General features: G+C 42.6%; 2 protein-coding genes across 6 annotated transcripts; both read right to left on the bottom strand.

Annotated features, from left to right (window-relative positions):
* Positions 1–645: 645 nt before the first annotated feature.
* Positions 646–14,997, bottom strand: LOC118359150 (BTB/POZ domain-containing protein 10). Of its 5 annotated transcripts, none has more exons than XM_035737471.2 (10): positions 14,834–14,997; positions 5,769–5,882; positions 4,445–4,581; positions 4,067–4,263; positions 3,595–3,907; positions 3,314–3,416; positions 2,555–2,675; positions 2,160–2,357; positions 1,677–1,787; positions 646–1,565 (listed from the first exon to the last, which is right to left on the bottom strand). In XM_035737471.2, the coding sequence occupies exons 4-10, from the start codon at positions 4,218–4,220 to the stop codon at positions 1,237–1,239; spliced, it is 1,329 nt and encodes a 442-aa protein (XP_035593364.2). In that variant the 5' UTR covers positions 4,221–4,263; positions 4,445–4,581; positions 5,769–5,882; positions 14,834–14,997; the 3' UTR covers positions 646–1,236. The 5 variants fall into 5 exon arrangements, with proteins under 5 accessions (XP_035593364.2, XP_035593355.2, XP_035593381.2 ...); XM_035737462.2 differs by lacking the exon at positions 14,834–14,997 and adding an exon at positions 6,216–9,499; XM_035737488.2 differs by lacking the exon at positions 4,445–4,581.
* A 6,148-nt stretch (positions 14,998–21,145) lies between these two features.
* Positions 21,146–21,581, bottom strand: LOC118362847 (parathyroid hormone). The gene is made up of 2 exons (XM_035743510.1): positions 21,502–21,581; positions 21,146–21,347 (listed from the first exon to the last, which is right to left on the bottom strand). Exons 1-2 carry the CDS (start codon positions 21,579–21,581, stop codon positions 21,146–21,148), a joined length of 282 nt encoding a protein of 93 aa, XP_035599403.1.
* Positions 21,582–24,543: the final 2,962 nt, after the last annotated feature.

Here is a 24,543-nt window from a genome sequence, read left to right as displayed (position 1 = left end):
GAAACAGGGCGATCTGTATTAAGTTACCCTCCAGTGGCATAACACTGCTCAATCAACTGTAGGGATTTTACATTGTTGCTACAATGTGGAAATCCCAAGGTACTTTGCTACAATATGTTGAATGTGGAAACAGTGAGTAATCCGTTTGCTTGCCAACAATAGATGAAATGACAAAATCACAGACATACAGGATGTGCTTTACTACTGACCCCTGGGAAATGTTGTTCCCTAGCAACAGGTAGACTATCCAAATGACCCATAAAAAAACTTTCCTCCTGATCTGAAATCAGGTCAACTCAAAACACAATTGCAGGCTAGGTATTGCACATGTATTAGTCTACTTTTTGAACTTTCAGTTTGAAAGTGTAGGGTCTCTATTCAAATCTGTATCGCTGAAGCGTTACAGATTGCGCAATAGAAATGTAAAGGAGATTTCTAATTGATGCAGCGTTCACCATGAATACAGTCTCCACTAATGCAGCAACATTGCCTCTAAATTTCAATCATGCTGTAAAGCTGAACTTTCATTTTTGCTCAGAAAATGTGGGGGGCCAAATAAAACCAACAGAGGGTTAAGGTTAAAGTAACCTCTTTCAACTCAAGTGCTATTAATGGATAAGCATAATAAGAATAAAAACAATACAATGTGATTTGAATGTCTTTATATCATGCTGAATATTTAGGGAGCACAGAGCACAGCATCACATCACCAATTCTATGATGTCAACCAACCCTTACATGATTCAAAGTATATCTGAGGGGAATTCAACAGTACTTTCCACTGAATGGTGATGAAATCAGAGGATTTTCTCCATGGCCAGGCATCCCGCTCTGCAACCATTCCCCGAACAGTTACAGTATTCACTAGTCTTGCCATCTAGGAAGTATGCCTAGAACTGCACATAAAACTCAGGAGGAGAGCACAGTAACACCAGTGCACAGCCCAATAACCATTGTACAATAACAATATATAATAATTACAAAATAATTGGGTTTGCTAAATTTATTTCAAACAATTAACAGAAAAAGAAATTCCTTTGGTCAAGTATTTTATTTTATGAAATAAGAGAAATATGCCCTTTTGCCAGTCTAGTCCCTTATAGGGTTTTTACAGTCGACCAGATCCTTGAGGCTCTAAGGCTGCGGAGGAGGTGCCAAGGCAATATGGTTATGATGCCCCTCCTAGCTCCATGCTGCGGTACGCTGGGGAGGGAGATGTCAGGGAGGGGGCAGTCCTCAGACTGCGGGCGAGGGGGCGTCTGGGTCACCGGGGTCGTTGTTGTAGTTGTACTGGGCTCCGCTAGTGGGCTGGTTGGGGAGGTTGTCCAGCTCATCCACCTGAGGGCCAGGGTGCATGTTGACCAGCTGGTCCTGGGGGATATCTGCAGCAGCTGCAGCCAGGTTAGTGATGGACTTGCTTTTGACACACTGGAAGTCAACATGGCGGCTCTTGCCCTCCTCCTTCTCCCAGGACATGCGGATGAAAGGCCTCTGAACGTAGTTGTAGATGACCTCAGGACGGCCACCAGGACGCTTCTTCACCTTCTCTTTATATGTGGGGTAACCTACCAATACATGGGGCAGACAACAGAGCCAGTGAGTTCACAATGCTGAAGCGAAATCTTACATTTTTACTCTGAACCCCAGCAAATACATGATAAAAATCAGCATCTTACCTTCAATGCCTAATCTTATTTTCTTCAGTCCTCTCTCCTTTAAAACTGATTTGGCAACATCTCGATTTTCTATATACTTGAAGAACCGGTATAGTTTTGTACTGTATATTACTGCAGAGAGAAAATAAAATGTTGTGAAACACACAGCAACTCATTATCAACAACTTTTTTAAGCAGTGTCAATTAAGTTGGTCCCTTTAGGTAAGTGAACAACAGTTTAATCCACAGCAGGGATTACTAATTAGGAAGATCACGTTTTTGGTATTCAGTATCTTATAAGGATCCCTATTAGCTGTTGCGAAAGCCGAAACTACTCTACCTGGGGTCCACACAGAACATGAAACATGACATAATACAGAACATAAATAGACCAGAACAACTCAAGGACAGAACTACTTACATTTAAAAATGACACAATCAATATGCACACAAAATATCTAGGTCAAATAGGGGTGGGTGGAGAGTGTGTGTGTATTAACTCACTCTGTGAATACTCTTCTCCCATCTGTGGTGGGTACTCTTCATCCCAGTCCACTACGTCGTCATCAGTGAGCACCACGATGTGGCATTCTCTCTCTCCACTCTGGGCGCTGGCCACCATCAGAGACACAACCATTTCCTCCAGGTAGAACTCAAACTGACGCCGGGCACCGTCGTTAGACAGCTCATGCATGAGGGCACCTAGGGACAGCGGGACATGGTCAGTCAGGAGACAGCAGTTCAGATACGCAAACCAACACACTAACTTTCCATAACATCTTCATCAGTTTAATGGAAACCTAATTAAATCACTAATAAGGGATATGAAAACCAAGGGCTCATTATTTATGTTCACTGAGCCAACCAGGTCAAGAAGGGTAAAAAGGGGGTGTACTCACTGAGGTCTCTGCACTTGATGGTGCTGTAGTCAAAGGTGATGCACAGATAGTCACATGCCTCTCTCAGCTCAGGGATGGAGATTCCATCAGGGCAACGGATTATCCCAGATTTGTAGTAATCCTGCCAGTTAGAGTGAACAGAGAAAACACAAAAGACAGGCATTACAGAGACTGCCCGCTATCAGCTCCCCCTTCCTAAAATGTTCAAAATGGCCAATGCCCTTCCCCCTACGTACAGATATCAGTTTATTGCCAGTTGAGCTGGGCATGGATATAGATTTGCAAATGCAAAAATAAAATGATGCATCTTTCTAAACAAGTACGCTGCCTCTGAGGCCAGATTGATCCATGTTTGTCAACAACAGCCCACATGTATCAATCCCATCCTCCATTTTCACATCAGCAGCCTACAGCCAGTGGTATTGATTGTTGTACTTGTTCTCAGGACATTCATAGCCTCAGTGGACAACTCATGGCATCTACTCTATAATAACAGTCTGAGGTTGATCCTATAGCCTTAAGTAAATGTTTCTGTTGTCTATATAATTAAGCTACAAAGTTTCAGACAATCAACAAGTAAGTTAATCAATTCAGGATTACTATGAGTAGCAGGCTGCCCCTCCCATTGTGGCTCAGAAGAGCAAAGGTTAGCAATGGCTACACTAGATCAAGGAATTGTTTTCAAGTAAAAACAGTCAATAATTGACCAAGTTAGTAAAAGGGAGTGTTGTACTTGGTAATACAGTGCTATTGACTGACCAGGATGGCTCGGAACACCGTAGAGCTGATGCCCTCGGCGACTTCATACTCTCCTTTTTCATTGGGCCGTGTGAAATTGTGTTCCCTTCCAGATCCAAACATTCTGCAAGAAACCACAAAATAGGTCACACTTCAGTGTTGTTCAGCTTTCATACAATAAAAAAGCTAAAGGAAAAAACCCATGTAGGTGACTTCCTCCTCATAACCATACTGGTAAAACAAAACTTGATACGGATTGATGATTTCACCATAACAAAGTACAACAATGAGGTCAGCCCTACCTGCCCAGCATGGTGTTGGGCTGTGCTGTGAAGATTGAAGGGTCCACCACGAACCGTGTGTTATCTACTATAAGAGTGACCCTCTCGGAGCCTGAGGTCCGGATGCTGCGGGTACCCAGGCCCGTGCCCAGTCCCTCCTTGCTATTCTCATAGACAAACACCATATCTCCCACTCCCAGGCTCTTAAAGCAGCCCTCAGTGCTGGACAGGCTGCTATTACGGCTGCTGACCACCCCGCTACTACTGGAGCTGCTGGGGGAAATCCTCTGAGGACGGGGGCTGCTGGGCCTGGAGCCACCGTCCCTCTCACGGTCTGGAGGTGGAGGGAGAGAGGCACTAACTCACTGGCATGACGACTGACCTTTCTCACAGACTACTCCTATTACATGCCAACATTAGAATCCATCCATGTTCTCTTAGAAATATTATTTTAGGAGACTGTGTGAAAGTGTTCGCACTACGTTCTACTCACCGCTGTTGTGCTGGCGGGTGGGCGAGGTGACATTTCTGATGCAGGGGGTGAGCTGGCCCTCTCCCCTCTCGTGCGACGAGTCCCGGGAGCGGTCGCTGGAGCGGCGGCGGTCGCGTGAGCGGTCACTGCCCCCACTAGCACCATGCAGGCTCATCTTCACCAGGTCTGCTTCTAGTCGAGATGCACGGGACTGAGCGCTGTCCAGAGCAGAAAGCACAATAAATACTAATAGCTGTTGAACTTCACACACTTCTTCCCCTAATGTATTATTACAGATTGAAGGTCACAAATCTTGTGTCTGCTGTGACCGTAAAGACACTCAGGACCTCTGTCAGCGGTGACCGTATGGTCCAGGGCTTTACTAGAACCAGTATTTACCTCTAGAGGTAATTATAACACCACCCTGGGCCATACTGTCACAGTCACGATTTTGTGACCTTGTGGGAGATCTGTCGACGTGCCCTTGAGCAGGGCGTTGACCCTGGTTGCTTCTGTGTGTCGCTCTGGATGGGAGTCTGTTAGATGACAAATGTGATGTAGTTGTTGAGCGGCTTCACTGCAAGTATATTGTATGTTTTAAATATTCAATAATAATAAAACAATTTAAAAAAAGACAGATAGCATAGAAGCAGCCCATCTAACCCAAGAAGACTAACTGGAGAGAATGGAAGGACACAAATGTATATGCACAAAAGCAGAATCCCTTTTAGTGTAGGCGGACCACTTGTCTATTGGTACATCGTATAAAGGGAAAATACATTAAAAGCATTATCAAAATGATTGCGTCCCTATATAGGCCTACAATCATGAGTAATAGCTTCCCATTTAGTATTGAAATATTGAACATATTGTCCCAGAGATTCAGTAAAAGCACAGTGTTGTATAGGATAATGTCTGTTCCTTAATATGAGGGCACATCACATCAGTGAGCCATGGAAGTATAAAAAGCAGGCCAACGTTCCTGTTTGGAGAGAAGCCAAAAAACACACTTGCATGGTCATGTTCTGCACCAGTTCTTAGAAGTTATGAAAAATAAGGACTGTTTTTTTTAAAGAGTTTGCTTTGGAAGTTAGGTAGCTAGTCTCTCTAGGGACTCTTAAATAACTGAACGACAATGACCCAAGAAATGCCAAAGACTTCCTATCTGCCAAAACAACAGCCAGTAAAGGGCATAGACCATTAGCAAACACTTTAAACTTGTAGTTATAAAGTGTACATAGCGCTGTCATGCTATCATGACAGTGGACTTTTAAAATAATGACTACTGGGAGAGTTATGACAGCCCATCTGACTTTACAGCCATGATAAAAACAGTAGCCTTTTGTGATGTTGGGCTCAAGAGTAACCAGGCCTTCATTGGAAATCACAATGGTCAATGTCAACATTATGAAATCAAAATGTATTTGTTACATGTGCCGAAAACAACAGGTGTAGACTTCACCAACAAGTCCTTAACCAACAACGCAGAGCTTTTTTATAAGAAAATACTTGCAAAGAAATATATAGAAAAGTAAAGAAGTGCACAATGAGTGTGTGACTATGCTGAAAAACATCTGTCTAGCCTATAATAGGATGGACTACACCTATAGCACTATACACATGATCATGGATGTGAAATGCCTCCACAGAAATGACAACCATCTTGGTTAGTGTCAGTTTAATCTGACCGTACACGCTATCAAATATAAGGTAATTGCCTCACCTCGAGTGCTTGCAGAGTTTGCGAGGTCGGTTGTTTTTCTCAGTGTCACTTGAGTTGCTATCATATGACTGGACGTGCTGCCATCACCAATGCAGAGACATCCAGCCCAGATTACTCACCATTCATAATGTGACATGACGAAGGGAGTCGAGTTAGATATTAATTCACTAGGTTAATTCAGGAGAGCCAAACAAGCTGTAAATATTCACATAAATGCTAGTTATAAATTCAGTGAATACGAAACTAAAAAGCAGTTCCCCTTCGCATTCTAACTCTTCACAGCTGCTCGCAAGCTAATGTCACGATGATCCCGAATAATACGAGCTAAACTAATTGTGGCTAACTAGCTAGCTAATTGTGGCTAACTAGCTAGCTAACTAACAATGATGACAGTAGCACCTCAGCTAACTAATGCGATCACAACATAGCCAGCACTAAGTTAGTTACCTGTCCCAGCTAGTAAATAGCAGAGATGACTTAGAATGTTTGTAAAAATAGAAATATATTTGTATAGCTAGCCAGGCAGTGTGAAGCTGGCCACAATAAGGATTAGCCACAATAGTGGAATTTGCGGGCAGCCTTCAAAATAAAAGTCCCCCATTGAAAGCGGTGCAAACGGATACAAATTGAGGACTCAGGCCATATTTGGACTAGATCATGTTAAACAAGTTCTAAATGTTGTTATATAATCTTAAAAGACAATTAGTTAATTTGACTAAATAAAGCAAAAATCTATTGAAATCGTATTGTGGCTGTAGACTTCAGTTGTAATTGGGGCATACTTATAAAGTCTACACCTCCCTTGGATTTCTTCACATGTTATGTGACAAAGTGGGATTGAAATGGATTTGTCCTTTTATGGTCAACGATCTACACAAAATACTCCAATGTCAAAGTGGAAGAGGAATCTTTAAAAAAAAAGTGAATTAATGAAAATGTTAACACTAATATACCTTCATTAGATAGGTATTCACCCCCACGTTAGAAACTCATAAGAGCTTTGCACACCTGTATTGGACAATATTTGCCCATTTTTTAATTTTTTATTCTTCAAGCTCTGTCAAGGTGCTGGGGATCATGGCTAGACAGCAATTTTCAAGTCTTGCCATAGATTTTCAAGCAGATTTAGGTCAAAACTAACTTGACCACTCAGGAACATACAGTTCTTCTTGGTAAGCAACTCCAGTGCAGATTTGGCTTATTGTCCCACTGAAAGGTGAATTCCCCTCCCAGTATCTGGTGTAAAGCAGACAAACAGGTTGTCCTGTAGGATTTCATCCTAGATTTTCATCCTAAAAAACTCATACCCATACCATGCTGGAGCCAGCACCATGCTTGAAAATCAGGAGGCAGTTAACTCAGTGATCTATTCCTTTGTTGTGTTTTTTTTTTGCAGTATTACTTTAGTGCCTTAATGCATATACATGTTTAGGAATATTTGTTTTATTCTGTATATTTAAATTGTTATTTTCACTCTGTCATTTAAGTCATTATTGTAGAGTCACTGCAATGTTGTTGATCCATCCTCAGATCACAGCCATTGAACTCTGTAGCTGTTTTAAAATCACATCCCGAAACAGTTTCCTTCCTGTCATGCAGCTCAGTTCAGAATGACAATTTAGTCTGGTTTAATATATCATCCACAGCATAATTATTATCTTAACCATGCTTAAAGATATATTCAATGTCTGATCTGTTATTATTAATATTAACCATCTACCAATCACTGCCCTTCCTTATGAGGCTTTTAAAAAGCTCCCTGGTCTTTAAATGCAATATTTGCCTGAGGGACCTTACAGATACACAGTACCAGTCAAAAGTCTGCCAAGAGTGTGCAAAGCTGTCATCAAGGCAAAGGGTGGCTATTTGAAGAATCTCAAATATATTTTGATTTGTTAAACACTTTTTTTGTTACTACATGATTCCATATGTGTTATTTCATAGTTTGTGTCTTCACTATTATTCTACAATGTAGAAAATAGTACAAAAAAAAAAGAAAAACCCTGGAATGAGTAGGTGTGTCCAAACTTTTGACTTGTACTGTTTTAATGTGGGACAGAGGAAGGGGGTAGTCATAAAAAAGAATAATGCCAACCTCTATTATTTCACATATAAAACTTAGTGTGATTTGATAAGCCACATTTTACTTCTGAACTCATTTAGGCTTTCCTAAACAAAGCGGGTGAATACTTATCCAATGACTTGACAATGATTTTAGTTATATCTCTGTGGAGATGGGAGAATCTTTCAAAAGGACGGACAATCATCTCTGCAGCACTCCACCAATCAGTCCTTCATGGTAGAGCGGCCAAACGGAAGCCACTCCTCAGTAAAATTTGCCAAAAGGCCTCTTATTAAGGACTCAGACCATGAGAAACAAGATTCACTGGTCTGATGAAACCAAGATTGAGTGCTTTGGCCTGATGGTGGCAGCATCATGCTGTTGGGATGTTTTTCAGTGGCAGGGATTGGGAGACTAGTTAGGATCGAGGGAAAGATGAATGGAGCAAAGTACAGAGAGATCCTTGATGAAAACCTGCTCCACAGTGCTCAGGACCTCAGAGAAGGTTAACCTCCAACAGGACAATGCACACAACCAAGACAACACAGGAGTGGCTTCGGGACACGTCTCTGAATGTCCTTGAGTGGCCCAGCCAGAGCCTGAACCCGATCGAAGTCTCGAGAGACCTGAAAATAGCTGAACAGCAACGCTCCCCATCCAACCTGACAGGACCGGAGAGGATCTGCAGAGAAGGGGAGAAACTCCCCAAATACAGGTGTGCCAAGATTGTAGCGTCATAGCCTCAAGTCTTCTTGGGTGTAATCGCTACCAAAAGTTCTTCAACAAAGTAAAGGGTCTTAATACTTATGTAAATGTGACCTTTTTTCTTGACATTTGCATAAATGTCTAAACCTGTTTTTGATGTGTCATTATGGTGTGTTGTGTGTAGATTAATGAGATATATATTTGAATAAGGCTGTAATGTAACAAAATGTGGAAAAAGTCAAGGGATCTGAATACTTTTTGAATGCACTGTATAGCCTTACCTATGAATCTTGGGTCATTGAAATGGGGTATCAACTGACTGACATCCACAGATTACAATTCTGAAGAGTTCACACATATGAGCTTCGTAGCTCTTACTGCGAGACTAAAAACTGTAGTGTGAGGGGATTTCCGACAGTTAAAGATAAATATTAGCGTCATAGCGCATATTAGTTGTGTAAACACTTCAGAATTGTAATCTGTGTGTGTCAGAGTAGGCTGATACCTATGGCTCTTGGGTCCATCAAAAGGGATAAGGTATACATTGTAATATTATTGTTCAACATATATGTTGTAGGGGTGTAACGGTACACGTATTCGTACTGAACTGTTCGGTACGGGGTCCTTGGTTTGGTCCACACTGTGAACCTGAATAAATACATACAAAATAAATGTTAAACTACTAAAAGCTATGCTGCGTTGTATGCCCCTGCCTCGAGTACTGATCTGAAAAAACATTGTAGACTATTCCACTGACAACTAGACCATATGCGCACATTGTAATCAATCACTTCCCCTTTGTCCAACAAACCCCCATGCCGGTTTAGCCCACTAGGGCACATTCTCCTATCATTTCTTGTAACCACATTTACCTTGTTTGTTTATGCATTTCTGTGAATTACTTTGTAATAAACAAATAAGACAATTGATGTGTATTGAGTCAGTGTCAGTGTGTTGGCAGCAGCCACTCAATGTTAGTGGTGGCTGTTTAACAGTCTGATGGCCTTGAGATAGAAGCTGTTTTGAGCCAGTGGGTCTGGCTCGGTCCCCTGCCCTTTGATGCACCTGTACTGCTCTTGGTTCTGGCCATTTTTTGTAATGAGAATGCTTATCTAAAATGGTGAGGAAGTTAGTTTAAAGAATGACCAGGCATCCTCAACTGACGGGATGAGGTCAATGTCTTCTGGATGATAGCGGGGTTTGAACAGGCAGTGGCTCGGGTGGTTGTTGTCCTTGATGATCTTTATGGCCTTCCTGTAACATCGGGTGGTGTATCTGGTGGGTCCTGGAGGGCAGGTAGTTTGCCCCCGGTGATGAGTTGTGCAGACCTCACTACCCTCTGGAGAGCCTTACGGTTGAGGGCGGAGCAGTTGCCGTACCAGGTGGTGATACAGCCTGACAGGATGCTCTCGATTGTGCATCTGTAGAAGTTTGTGAGTGCTTTTGGTGACAAGTCGAATTTCTTCAGCCTCCTGAGGTTGAAGAGGCGCTGCTGCACCTTCTTCACAATGCTGTCTGTGTGAGTGGACCAATTCAGTTTGTCTGTGATGTGTATGCCGAGGAACTTAAAACTTGCTACCCTCTCCACTACTGTTCCATCGATGTGGATAGGGAGGTGTTCCCTCTGCTGTTTCCTGAAGTCCACAATCATCTCCTTAGTTTTGTTGATGTTAAGTGTTAAGTTATTTTCCTGACACCACACTCAGAGGGCCCTCACCTCCTCCCTGTAGGCCGTCTCGTCGTTGTTGGTAATCAAGCCTACCACTGTTGTGTCGTCCGCAAACTTGATGATTGAGTTGGAGGCGTGCGTGGCCACGCAGTCGTGGGTGAACAGGGAGTACAGGAGAGGGCTCAGAACGCACCCTTGTGGGGCCCCAGTGTTGAGGATCAGCGGGGAGGAGATGTTGTCACCACCTGGGGGCGGCCCGTCAGGAAGTCCAGTACCCAGTTGCACAGGGCGGGGTCGAGACCCAGGGTCTCGAGCTTGATAACGAGCTTGGAGGGTACTATGGTGTTGAATGCCGAGCTGTAGTCGATGAACAGCATTCTCACATAGGTATTCCTCTTGTCCAGATGGGTTAGGGCAGTGTGCAGTGTGGTTGAGATTGCATCGTCTGTGGACCTATTTGGGCGGTAAGCAAATTGGAGTGGGTCTAGGGTGTCAGATAGGGTGGAGGTGATATGGTCCTTGACTAGTGTGGGAACAGCAGACTGGTATAGGGATTGATTGAATATGTCCGTAAACACACCGGCCAGCCGGTCTGCGCATGCTCTGAGGGCGCGGCTGGGGATGCCGTCTGGGCCTGCAGCCTTGCGAGGGTTAACACGTTTAAATGTCTTACTCACCTCGGCTGCAGTGAAGGAGAGACCGCACGTTTCCGTTGCAGGCCGTGTCAGTGGCACTGTATTGTCCTCGAAGCGGGCAAAAAAGTTATTTAGTCTGCCTGGGAGCAAGACATCCTGGTCCGTGACGGGGCTGGATTTCTTCCTGTAGTCCGTGATTGACTGTAGACCCTGCCACATGCCTCTTGTGTCTGAGCCGTTGAATTGAGATTCTACTTTGTCTCTGTACTGACGCTTAGCTTGTTTGATAGCCTTGCGGAGGAAATAGCTGCACTGTTTGTATTCGGTCATGTTACCAGACACCTTGCCCTGATTAAAAGCAGTGGTTCGCGCTTTCAGTTTCACGCGAATGCTGCCATCAATCCACGGTTTCTGGTTAGGGAATGTTTTAATCGTTGCTTTGGGAACGACCTCTTCAACGCACGTTCTAATGAACTCGCACACCGAATCAGCGTATTCGTCAATATTGTTAACTGACGCAATACGAAACATATCCCAGTCCACGTGATGGAAGCAGTCTTGGAGTGTGGAGTCAGCTTGGTCGGACCAGCGTTGGACAGACCTCAGCGTGGGAGCCTCTTGTTTTAGTTTCTGTCTGTAGGCAGGGATCAACAAAATGGAGTCGTGGTCAGCTTTTCCAAAAGGGGGGCGGGGCAGGGCCTTATATGCGTCGCGGAAGTTAGAGTAACAATGATCCAAGGTTTTTCCACCCCTGGTTGCGCAATCGATATGCTGATAAAATTTAGGGAGTCTTGTTTTCAGATTAGCCTTGTTAAAATCCCCAGCAACAATGAATGCAGCCTCCGGATAAATGGTTTCCAGTTTGCAAAGAGTTAAATAAAGTTCGTTCAGAGCTATCGATGTGTCTGCTTGGGGGGGGATATATACGGCTGTGATTATAATCGGAGAGAATTCTCTTGGTAGGTAATGCGGTCTACATTTGATTGTGAGGAATTCTAAATCAGGTGAACAGAAGGATTTGAGTTCCTGTATGTTTCTTATATCACACCATGTCTCGTTAGCCATAAGGCATACGCCCTCGCCCCTCTTCTTACCAGAAAGATGTGTGTTTCTGTCGGCGCGATGCGTGGAGAAACCCGTTGGCTGCACCGCATCGGATAGCGTCTCTCCAGTGAGCCATGTTTCCGTGAAGCAAAGAACGTTACAGTCTCTAATGTCCCTCTGGAATGCTACCCTTGCTCGGATTTGATGCAGTCAGCACATGTAAAAAGTGAATGCATCCTCAATTAGCTTCTAGTGTTTCTCGGTTTGATGCAGTCAGGACAGGTACAACGTGATCATATTTGATAAATTAGCTACGACAAGCTAGAAGTTAGCCTACTACCGCGCTTCGGCTTGGTTTAAGTCTCTTCCCCCGCCAGTCACTCGCTCACAGTACACACACAAGACTCCTCCATCTGCTACAGCGGCACCTCTTTCTCGCTCACGCTTTATCAACTCTGGTTAACAAAGTAGTTTACAAATGGACTTTTCTGCCGCTTCCCTCACTCGGATCGGGTCTAGATCCAACCATGTCTATATGTTACTGGTCTAGTTGTCTTCGGGTTCGTTCAGTCTTTATATTGAAAATGGTATTTATGCATAGAGTGGGAATGACCCAGGTCCATTTTGGAACAGGTCCAAAGTGTAGACTACTTGAGAGGCCCAAAATAAATCTCTGTCACAACAGACAATGCAGGAACATTGTGAATGTTGTCACAGAAGCTGGACTTTTGTTTAGAGTCTTTTGCCAAATACACAAAAAAATAACTACAGCAACTGTTAGCATTTCAATTTCCTGCTGTATCAATAAGTACTGGACATCCATAGGGGCGGCAGGTAGCCTCGTGGTTTGAGCGTTGGGCAAGTAACCGAAAGGTTGCTAGATGGAATTCCCAAGCTGACAAGGTACAAATCTGTCGTTCTGGCCCTCCTAGGCCGTCATTGTAAATAAGAATTTGTTCTTAACTGACTTGCCTAATTAAATAAAATACATTGCATTATTGAGCATTCATATTGCAAAGAAGGCTGCAAAGATTCGGCAACAGGCTGAATAGTGAGGTGATTTCCCACAGTTAAAGTTCCCTAATATGAGCTATAACGCTAATATTGGTGTAAACTCTTCAGAATTGTGAGGCCCGACAGATTACCAGGACGCGTACTCCGAGCACACGCTGACCAGCTGGCAAGTGTCTTCACTGACATCTTCAACCTCTCCCTGACACAGTCTGTAATATGTAATGTTTCAACACACCACCGTAATCCCTGTACCCAAGAACGCCAAGGTAACCTGTCTAAATGTCTATGGCCGTGAAATGCTTTGAAAGGCAGGTGATGGTTCACGTCAACATCATCCCAGACATCCTGGTCTCACTCCAATTCGCATACCGCCCCAACAGATCCACTGATGACGCAACCTCTATTGCATTCCTCACTGCCCTCTCCCATCTGGACAAGAGGAACACCCGTGTAAGAAAGATGTTTATTGACTACAGCTCAGCTCACTAAGGAATTATCATGGTCCACACACACCAAAAGTCAGAAAAGGCACAACAATGACTCTTCCCCCTCTGGAGGCTGCAAAGATTCGGCATGGGCCTTCAGATACTACAAAACGGTATATAGCTGCATCATTAAGAGCATCTTGACCAACTACATTACTGCTACACAGTGTAGTACGTACTACCCAGTACATCACTGGGGCCAAGCTCCCTGGCATCCAGGACCTCTATACCAGGCGGTGTCAGAGGAAGGCCCTAAAAAATATATATAAAAAAAAAACTGTCAACGACTCCTGCCACCCAAGTTAGACTGTTCTAGCTGTTACCACACAGCAAACGGTATCGATGCATCAAGTCTGGAACCAACAGGACCCTGAATGGCTTCTACCCCCAAAGCCATAAGACTGCTAAATAGTTAACCACATAGCTACCCAGATTAGCTATCTGCATTGACCCTTTTATCCCTACCTATATGTACAGATCTACTTCAATTACCCTGTACACCTAAACAACTACTCTGTACTAGTACCCTGTGTATATAGCCAAGTTATCGTTACTCATGTTACAATGTTTCTATAATTGTTCTATGCCGTAAGTAAGCATTTCACTGTTAGTCTACACCTGTTTAAAAAGCATGTGACAAATAAAACTTTGAGTTGATTAGGCTGATACATTGCAATATGAATGTCAATACGCACAATAGGCTAGTGAGGTGATTTCCCACAGTTAAAGTTCTCTAATCTGAGCTACTACACTAATATTTGTATAAACTCTTCAGAATTGTAATCTGTGGGTGTCACAGAGTAGGCTGAGTACTCAGTGACATCCACAGATTAAAATTCTGAAGAGATTACACAGAAATGTGCATCGTAGCTCTTATTGCAGGACTCTGAAATCACTGTGAAATGAGCCACATTAAGCTCACCAGTCAATCTACTATGTATTGAACATTCATATTACAATGTACATCCTTACCTATGGATCTTGGTTCCATGAAATGGGGTAAGGCTGTACCGTGCATGTTAGTATGCCCCCAATGCAATTCTGAACTGTAACATCTAGTGCTATTTAAACTTTTTTTTGTTTTGTTATCAAATGAACAAATAATTGTATTACCACTATTTGTTTCCGTTTGCATCACTTTCAATTGATGACTTTTATTTTGAAGGCATACAGCAAATTCCACTGTAGCTGAGCTTCACATAGGTTAAGTGGCTAATATGAGCAAACATAATGTGTAAACAGTTGGCTATTGACTCGTCAGCTAACTAACTGGACAAAACACAACCTAGGTAGTTTCATGTCAAGTTAGCTAGCTAGCTGCATTAGTTCAGGGTATTGATCAATAACCAATCAGTTACGTTAGCTACAACAAGCTATATGTGCAGAGGAACTACCAGTAAACTAGCTAGCTCAAACATGTGAACACTTACATTCACCAAAACAAGTCTTACCTTTTAAATGATAAATATTATCGCATTAATATCATATACCCTGTACAAATCATATACATGGAATTCAAAGGATCAATCCAATCCGTTAAAATAATTGATATTGGTTTGGCATTGTCCGCTAAAAGGCAAAAGAGATGTTGTCCCTTTATTTGCAAACAAACTCATGCTCAGAAGCTCTCGCGAGATTTGACTGTAATTTTAAAAATAAATATATAGCCCAGTTTCTTCTTCTTCTTCTTCTTCTTGGCAGTCCGCAAACAAATATCATAGGTGCATGCCGCCACCTACTGTATTTACTGTGTATCAATCTACTATTCTAGAGCCTGAATTCATTACACTGTGAAAAAAAATTGCCCTTCCAACTAACCCTACACCCATTAAAACCTCACCACTATTCCACTACTTTGGCCCCATCTGATCCTACTCCAGGCCAGCAGTCTGTGAGGATGGGACACTATAATTCAAAAACATCTAACGCTTCGGCAGTAAAATCTCGTACACCCAAGTACTTCTCTGCAGCTGCCACCTATCTATCCTCTGTGATTTACGTTTCATCCCTGCAGTACAATTGACAACTATGGCCTTGAACGCCAAAAAAAAAAACTTACTGAAGTACGTTATTCCTATCACTCTATTGGCCTCGGCCTACTCACAGGGATTCTCTTAGGATCCCTCACCCTGGACCCTGGATCTTCCTCTCCCACTCTCTTCACTGCCTTATCATAAGGACACCTTCTGCACTACTCTGATCATGGCAACCTCAACCTGCCCTTCTCTCACCAGACACAGTTCTGATCTCCAGTACCACAGGTACCCCTACAGTTTACACACCCAACTTTTTCCACTGATACTACACATTCCTTTGTCTCATGTCCTCCTGCACACTTCTCAAATCTAGGAATCTCCCTCCAACACACTGCTTATCTGAGGTTTGAGACGGACTACATCGTATAAAGTGTATTGCCGCCCCCTACTGTACAGGGTAGTGAACAATAGAATGAAAAAACATTGAAGAATAAACCCCGGACATAATACAAAAAATAGACACATTAAAACCCCGTCCCACTTCTCCAGTCACAATCTAATTCAAGTCACATCCCTACAGGCTCGGGGGCCTGTGATGGTGGAACATTCTTCGACAGGATTCCCTGCAGGCCTCTGCTGTAAAATCACTGAGTCCCAAAAAGTGTTCAGCTGCACTCACAATGATGACATTTTTCTCAGATTCCTTCCATTTGTGGTGTGCAGTTTATGAACATTTCAATAAATGATACAAAGTCCACCTTTTTCATATTCAATTTATTATGATCCTTCAGTTGCCGAGAAACATTGGCCGTGTTTGAGAGAAAGAAAAAGGTAATGTGTCATGGTTAAAATGTGACCAACTGATCAACAAATAATAATGAGTAGTTATTTATGATCCAAGGTTGCACTGTCGGATGGAATGCCAAACAAACTCATTCACTGGTGCAATGCGGTAGGATTTTAACAGTGAGGAGGCATACGAGGAACATGTGCTTTTTCTTGCCTATGTGAGGATTTTTATTTGCAAGTGGATATAGCCAGTAGACTTAATAAACTTATCGGAATCAAGGAGAGCCCTAACAAATGAAAACCCAGGCTTCAATCCATGCCGACCTGTTACCTGTCTGTCTAGTCTCCCAAACAAAGCAAAGACATGTTTCTTGTAGCAACACCCATGACCCAGAACGCATCACAAATCCTACCAATTACATAATTGATAATCAAGTTCAATAAAAGGTATGCCAATGATATACAAACACATTCAGGTAATATATTCACATGATACATATCCCCACATCACTAACAGTCAATAAATATGATTCTCCTAATAAACGGGGATTAATCCATGTCTGGACATACATAATCAGGCAAGACTTTAGATTATGTGACGTATAACATAATGACAATCGTCACGTTTACTCCCTATTCTCCTTGACGCATGAAGTGTGGAGAAAAAGCACTAAACAGTTATAGGTTTACCACTTCCCTTGAAATGAAGGCTGTCAAAAGCATTTCAACACAAAAACAAGGGGTTTACATAACCAAGCTGAATGTACAGGAACAGGAACCATAATAGGAGCTGGCTGGCATTTCACCAGGGTCCTGACATTGCATTGCAGGAGGCCTACACAGGTAAACATGAATGAGCAACATCACCTGAAACAACGAGAACATGCACTCTATATGATTGTTCATCTTGAACAACAGCTTCACTCCCAGGTCTTCACTGACCTGCTTGGTTGTTGAGGGCGTGTCCACCCTTCTTGGCACAGTCACCTTTTGCAGAGAAGGGGAGTCAGGTGAATCAGGAAAGCAACGTTCAGTTTTGACTGCCACTAACCCAGCAGAACCAAGGGCAGGGTCAGACCCCTCCCCAGCTTCAGGCCTAGGGTACAACTCAGTATTATCAGTCTCAAGAGATAGTGTGTGAGGGGCTCTTCACTCTTACCAGCAACCGGCAGAGACTCCGCCCCACCGCTATCCATCAGCTCAGTAGTATTGGCCATGGGCAGCTGGCTAGCCACCAGCTCATCAACAGCATCAGAAACCTGCAGCTCCGATGAAGTCTCTGGCACCCCAGCCTGCAGCTCGGACTCACCTCCAGCAGGAAGCAGAAGATCAGGGACAGGTAGATCAGGGACCTCACCAGCAGACAGAGAAAGCTCATCCTCTCCTCCAAGAGCACACCGCAGAACAGAGTGGACAGTTCCTCATCGGTAACAGTACTTGACTGTGGGGCCTTTACAACAGGTGGCGAATCAGCCGACGCCTTGGACCTCCATGGCTGGTGGAACACGCAGGTTTCCAGTACGTGCCCGTGCTTGTCGCAGTGATAACACCAGGCCTTGCCACCAAGGCAGACTTCCCAGTCATGGCCACAGTCACATGCACAGGTTCTCTTAGGGGTGCAGGTATTGCAGTCGCACAGCTCCTTCCCCAGAGACAGGCCTCGCCCCATCACCTCCAATAGAACCCATTGCACCTTGAAGAGCTGTATTTATTCCAGATGTTATTATCTTTCTATTTTGCTTTATGCAATGTTGGGAAGGGTCCATAAGTAAGCATTTCACTGTTATTCTACACACATTTGATTGGATTTGAGCATATAACCTCAGCTGGCATACTATATTCTTCCCTTCAGCATACACTGGATACATGACCAAATCTTTTGCATTCATGACACTGAAGGGGTTTGTGCACATACGTTCTTACAGGGTATCTCACAAAGCCTAATTTACATGAGAAGGGAGAGATTATTCTTCTTCCTTCAGTGTCTCAACTCCTTGTCTTACTTCCACTCAGAGTGTGAATTATACCTTAACATACGGTCCTCCTTTGTGTACAGGCGCTTCATGTGCACGGGCTTAATAGTAAAGACATGTGTTTTTTAGAACTTTTTAATTTGAAATGAACACATTCGGTGAATGCCATTGTAGCCGTAATTAATTGATGTGTCATTTTTTGTAGAAAGACAAGTTGGGATACCTGAAAAGGGTCTGAGACACGGGACTGTCCCAGGATGACAAGTAGATACATGGAATAAATTTGTTTCAACCATGACACAGTACTGGGGATGTACATTTCATTTGGAATAAGCTTTTATTTTAATAGTTATCACTATAGCAGTACAAATTGCATATAAAACTAGTAAAATTATTAAATTAGCATTATTTGGAGCCCCCCCAAAGTTTGACTTTGTTGCATTTTGTCTCATTCAGGGGGTCACTGACTCCCCCGTAACTCCACCTCACAAATGTAGACCTGCCATTTTTTTTGCAAATATTCCATTTATTAATGCATATAAAAATAATCTCACATGATATTCACATTGAAATCAATCTTTTTTTTACATTTTGTGCTTTTCATGAATTCTTATTTTGAAATCACAAAGCATCTGTGAGAGTAGTAAACAGTGATGTCATTAGGATTATTACGGGATAAACAGCAACCAAGTTGGTCCTCATTGTGAACATTATTTAAAGTAAACAGTGCTTTACACTGAAATAAAGCAATGTCAAGGAGATGGACATATCAAAGACAATAACAAACCTTTTTTGAGACTGCTAACGGTAATTTGACACATACAAATCAAATCAAACTTTGTCTCATGCGCCGAACACAACAAGTATAGACTTTACCGTGAAATGCTTACTTACAAGCCCTTAACCAACAGTGCAAGAAGAGTGAAGAAAATATGTACCAAATAAACTCAAATAAAAAAATAATAAAAACTAACACAATAACATAACAATAACAAGGCTATATACAAGGGTTACCGGTACCGAGTCAGTGTGCGGGGGTACAAGTTAGAGATAATTTGTACATGTAGGTAGGGGTGAAGTGACTATGCATAGAAAATAAACAGCGAGTAGCAGCAGTGTACAAAACAAATGGGGGGGGGTCAATGTAATAGTCCGATGGCCATTTTATTAGTTGTTCAGCAGTCTTTTGGCTTTGGGGTAGAATCTGTTAAGGAGAATTTTGGTCCTAGAATTGGTGCTGCGATACCGCTTGCCGTGCAGTAGCAGAGAAAATAGTCTATGAGTGGGTGACTGGAGTCTGTGACAATTTTATGGGCTTTCCTTTAACACCACCTAATATTTGGATGGCAGGAAGCTTGGCCCCAGTGATGCACTGGGCCGTATGCACTACCCTCCGTAGCGCCTTACAGTCAGATGCCGAGCAGTTGCCATACCAGGTGGTGATGCATTACTCTCGATGGTGCAGCTGTAGAACTTTTTGAGGATCTGGGGACCAATGCCAAATCTTTTCAGTCTCCTGAGGGGGAAAATATTTTTTGTTGTGCCCTCTTCACGACAGTCTTGTTGTGTTTGGACCATGATAGTTTGTTGGTGATGTGGACACCAAGAAACTTGAAACTTTCAACCTGCTCCACTACAGCCCCGTTGATGTTAATGGGGGCTTGTTCGGACCGCCTTTTCCTGTAGTCCACAATCAGCTCCTTTGTCTTGCTCACATTGAGGAAGAGGTTGTTGTCCTGGCACCACACTGCCAGTTCTCTGACCTCCTCCCTATAGGCTGTTTCATCGTTGTCGGTGATCAGGCCTACCACTGTTGTGTCATCAGCAAACTTAATGATGGTGTTGGAGTCGTGTTTGGCTATGCAGTCGTGTGTGAACAGGGAGTACAGGAGGGGACTAAGTACACACCCCTGAGAGGCCCCAGTGTTGAGGATCAGCATGGCAGACGTGTTGTTGCCTACCCTTACCACCTGGGGCGGCCCGTCAGGAAGTCCAGGATCCAATTGCAGAGGGAGGGGTTTAGTAGTAGGATCCTTAGCTTAGTGATGAGCTTTGTGGGCACTATGGTGTTTAACGCTGAGCTGTCTTCAATGAACAGCATTATCACATAGGTGTTCCTTTTGTCCAGGTGGGAAAGGGCAATGTGGAGTGCGATTGAGATTACCTCATCTGTGGATCTGTTGGGGTGGTATGTGAATTGGAGTGGGTCTAGGGTATCCGGGAGGATGCTGTTGATGTGAGTCATGACCAGCCTTTCAAAGCACTTCATGGCTACCCACGTGAGCGCTACTGGGCGGTAATCATTTAGGAAGGTTACCTTCTCTTCCTTGGGCTCAGGGACTATGGTGCTCTGCTTGAAACATGTAGGTATTACAGACTCAGTTAGGGAGAGGTTGAAAATGTCAGGGAAGACACTTGCCAGTTGGTCCATGCATGCTTTGAGTTCATGTCCTGGTAATCCATCTGGCCCCGCGGCTTTGTGAATGTTGACCTGTTTAAAAGTCTTGCTCACATCGGCTACCGAGAACATTTTCACACAGTCATCCAGAACAGCTGGTGCTCTCGTGCGTGCCTCAGTGTTGCTTGCCTCGAAGCAAGCATAATTGGCATTTAGCTCATCTGGTAGGCTTGCGTCACTGGGCAGCTCGGGTCTAGGTTTCCCTTTGTTGACCGTAATATTTTTCAAGCTCTGCCACATCCAACGAGTGTCAGGGCCGGTGTAGTAGGAGGTGAAGGTGGTAAAGTGGTGTAAAAAAATATATACTGTTCTGTGTGCTTTAGTCCAGGTAGTGGTCATTAACAAAATGTGTCTTGTTAATTCAAATGCAGAAAAACCAGGAAATAAATATAAAATATAAATAAATAAATAGTAAATACATTAATAAAAACATAATTAGAATAATAATTTAGAAAATATCTAAAACTAAAATGAGTTTCACAAGTTTCATTGTGAAATTTCAACTGTTTTCTTACGAGGTATTACTTGTGTAAGACTGAAAAGAAGACAAACCCTGAGTACTCAGGCTTAACTTGTATACAGGCTCAGTCCTGTGAGATCATCAGGAAGCAGACTCCGGATCTTCCCTGATTGTCCATGTTGTTGTGCTTTGGCGTGTGAGGCTGCAATTATATCCTTTAACTTCAGCTGAAGCCAGTCTTGTCTCTCCCCCACCTGCTTGTGTACTCCCACGTTATGCATGAGCTGGACCTCACTGATGGACCTCTTTCTGTTGGTCAGAGAATAACCATTGCAACCCGTTTTAATTGAGGTGACTTAGAATACAGGACACAACAAAGCAATGAAATGCCATTGAAGAATAAACCAGGGTATGAAATGCAACACACAAAATTTCATTTTGACGGTTAAGTCGGTCAACTTACCTCATTGGTCTCGCCTCTGTGTGTAAACTGCAGAGGACAATTATCAAAACAATTTTGTCCAAAGATCTGATGGAAAGCATATTGATTGCCTGAAAAATTAAGAACACATCTCAGCAATCTTCTATGAACTTATTTAATTCATTATTACAAGTAAATCTGTTTTCAATAAAGGTCAGTAACATGTCTATCTCTTTAACTCTGTGGTAAGACAATGCTACACATTTAACATAACGTTAAGACAGTTATTAAATGTATCTTAGATTATCAATATCAGATTACAACATTTATTGCAAACTTTTACTTACCAGTTTCTGCCTGAGTTAATTCCACAAAGTTTAGATATGTTTTTCTGTAATGCTTTGGAGGGGCCCGTCTAGCTGGTTGATCAGTCTTTTATAAGTGCTTAGAGTAACTCTCCCTCCTTTTTATACAGTAGCCCTCCCCTGGTCATTGATGAGCCACTTTCATTATTGATGTTGATGTCACCCGTTCAGTGCAGGCATCTGCATGACGACATCTCCACCAACACTCACCACTAATTCAGCTTTCAGCACCTCTGCCAAGAGCCCTGCTGATCACACTGCTTTTGAACCTATTCCATGGTTGTCCATGACACTGAACAAGAGGGACGACTTCAATTAAATCTCTATCTATTCATCTACCAAACTGCAGAAACTTGGGATGTGATGAACGATTTTGATGTCTTTATTTTTTTGCTGTACGTAACAGAGCATTGCTATCCTCAAATTACCCAGAGTTACTGTCTCTGGCTGTCATCTAAATATAGAAACAAGGCTGTTTATTTACTGCAAGCATGTAAAGGGTATATGAGGCCTTGAAGTGAAAAAGTGCTGTTGGACCACCACAAAAGCAAATGCTCAACGGAACCCATCCACAGACCGTTTATTGGTAACTCTGGCGAGGAGAACATTTCTTTGGAGACAGTCGTTGTGTATTTCAAAACATTAGAAAGCTAAATGTGCTTAGAGAGATGTGCCCAGGCTGTGACGTCTAAATTGTACTCTGACTTCAGACTTGGACTTTGGACCAGTGAAGAGAGTTCCGTCACTCTCTACACACTTCCTGTAAAGGTAGCAATGTGAGGGTGAAAGAGCATAGCATCCACTTGCGTATACTCTTGGTATTCACAGCATCAGGTGAATTTATCTTGCAGCAAGCTATTATGCAGTGTGTTCAGAAAGTATTCACACACCTTGACTATTTATGCATTTTGTTGTGTTACAGCATATATTTAAAATATATACAATTAAAATATATACAATTTAGTTTTTGTTTTGTCACTGGCCTACACACAACACCCCATAATGTCAAAGTGGAATTATGTTAAAAATTTGAAAAACATCTGAAATCTGAAATGTCTTGACTCAATAAGTATTCAACCACTTTGTTATGGCAAGCCTATATATGTTCAGGAGTAAACAGTTGCTTAACAAGTCACATAATAAGTTGCCTGGACTACTGTCATCTGTCTGCAATAATATTGTTTAACATGATTTTTGAATGACTACCTCGTCTCTGTACCCCACACATACAATTATCTGCAAATGTCCCTCAGTCGAGTCGTGAATTTCAAACACAGATTCAACCCCAAATACCAGGGAGGTGTTCCAATGCCTCACAAAGGGCACCTATTGGTAGAAGGGTATAAATAAATAAAAGCAGTCATTGAATATCCTTTTGAGTATGGTGAAGTTAAAAATTACACTTTGGATGATGTATCAATACACCTAGTCACTACAAAGATGCAGGTGTCCTTCCTAACTCAGTCGCTGGAGAGGGAGTAAGCCGCTCAGGGATTTCATCATGAGGCCAATGGTGACCTTAAAACAGTTAATGGCTGTGATAGGTGAAAACTGAGGATGGATCAACAACTTTGTAGTTAATCCACAATTGGACTAATTGAAAAGAAGGAAGCCTGTACAGAATAAAAATATCCCAAAACATGCATCCTGTTTGCATTAAGGCACTAAAGTAATACTGCAAAAAATTGCGCAAAGCAATTTACTTTTTGTTCTGAATACAAAGTGTTATGTCTGGGACAAATCCAATACAACACATTACTGAGTACCACTCTCCATATTCTCAAGCATAGTGGTGGCTGCATCATGTTATGGGTCTGCTTGTAATTGTAAGGAATGGATCGTTTTTCAGGATAAAAAATAAGTGGAATGGAGCTAAGCACAGGCAAGATCCTAGAGGAAAACTTGTTTCAGTCTGCTTTCCACCAGAAGCTGCACACATTTTGCAAAACATGTTTTCACTTTGTCATTAAGGGTTTATCGTGTGCAGATGGGTGAGAACAAAAATCTCTTTAATCCATTTTGAATTCAGGCTGTAACACAACAAAATCTGTTGGAAATCATTTCTATATACATTTGAAATATATTATAAGCACAAGATATTTAGCTACATAGAACACCACTGTTATATTGAGGTCTTTGGTTTGGCCTACCTGTGCCTTACATGATCTATGGGTGGTGGATAACCTTGTCATACTTTCACAGGACACATTAGGTAACCATGAGATAGGTTTTCTAAATGTGGAAGAGGAATGGCTATGCCATGACAGAAGGACCAGAAGGAGTAGGTCCCACAAAAGGAACAATATCTAGCTGTCACAAGATGACCTCTTTACAGTAGCCTTGGGTGGATCTCTTACAATGTCTTGTTACATATTCTCATAACATATTATGTTTAATAGGAATACTGATTTTAATAGGACACCTGCTCCACCCCTCATGAATCCAGTCACTGTTTGGTATTGTTGTACAGATAAAAGTTCAGAATCCTGCTCAAAGGTCAAAGGTTGATTTATGTGATGGCTGCCATTTAAGTGGGCGGTACCTTGCCGGCTTGGCCGCCACTACACATAAGCTACATAAGCGGGCCCCGCGGCCACTAGGGGACCCCCCTCAAAAAAAAATCTGTCACTGACAGTCACTCAATTAGCCCATGTCAGCTAACATTTTTAGATTGGTAATTTAGTCTATCCATCAATCTAAAGGTGGATGGGTACAACAA

The sequence above is a fragment of the Oncorhynchus keta genome, chromosome 2 (genome assembly GCF_023373465.1).
Source record: "Oncorhynchus keta strain PuntledgeMale-10-30-2019 chromosome 2, Oket_V2, whole genome shotgun sequence".
In the NCBI taxonomy this organism is placed as follows: domain Eukaryota; kingdom Metazoa; phylum Chordata; class Actinopteri; order Salmoniformes; family Salmonidae; genus Oncorhynchus; species Oncorhynchus keta.
Note: the sequence above shows the minus strand (reverse complement) of the source record. Positions and strands in the feature narration are given on the sequence as shown.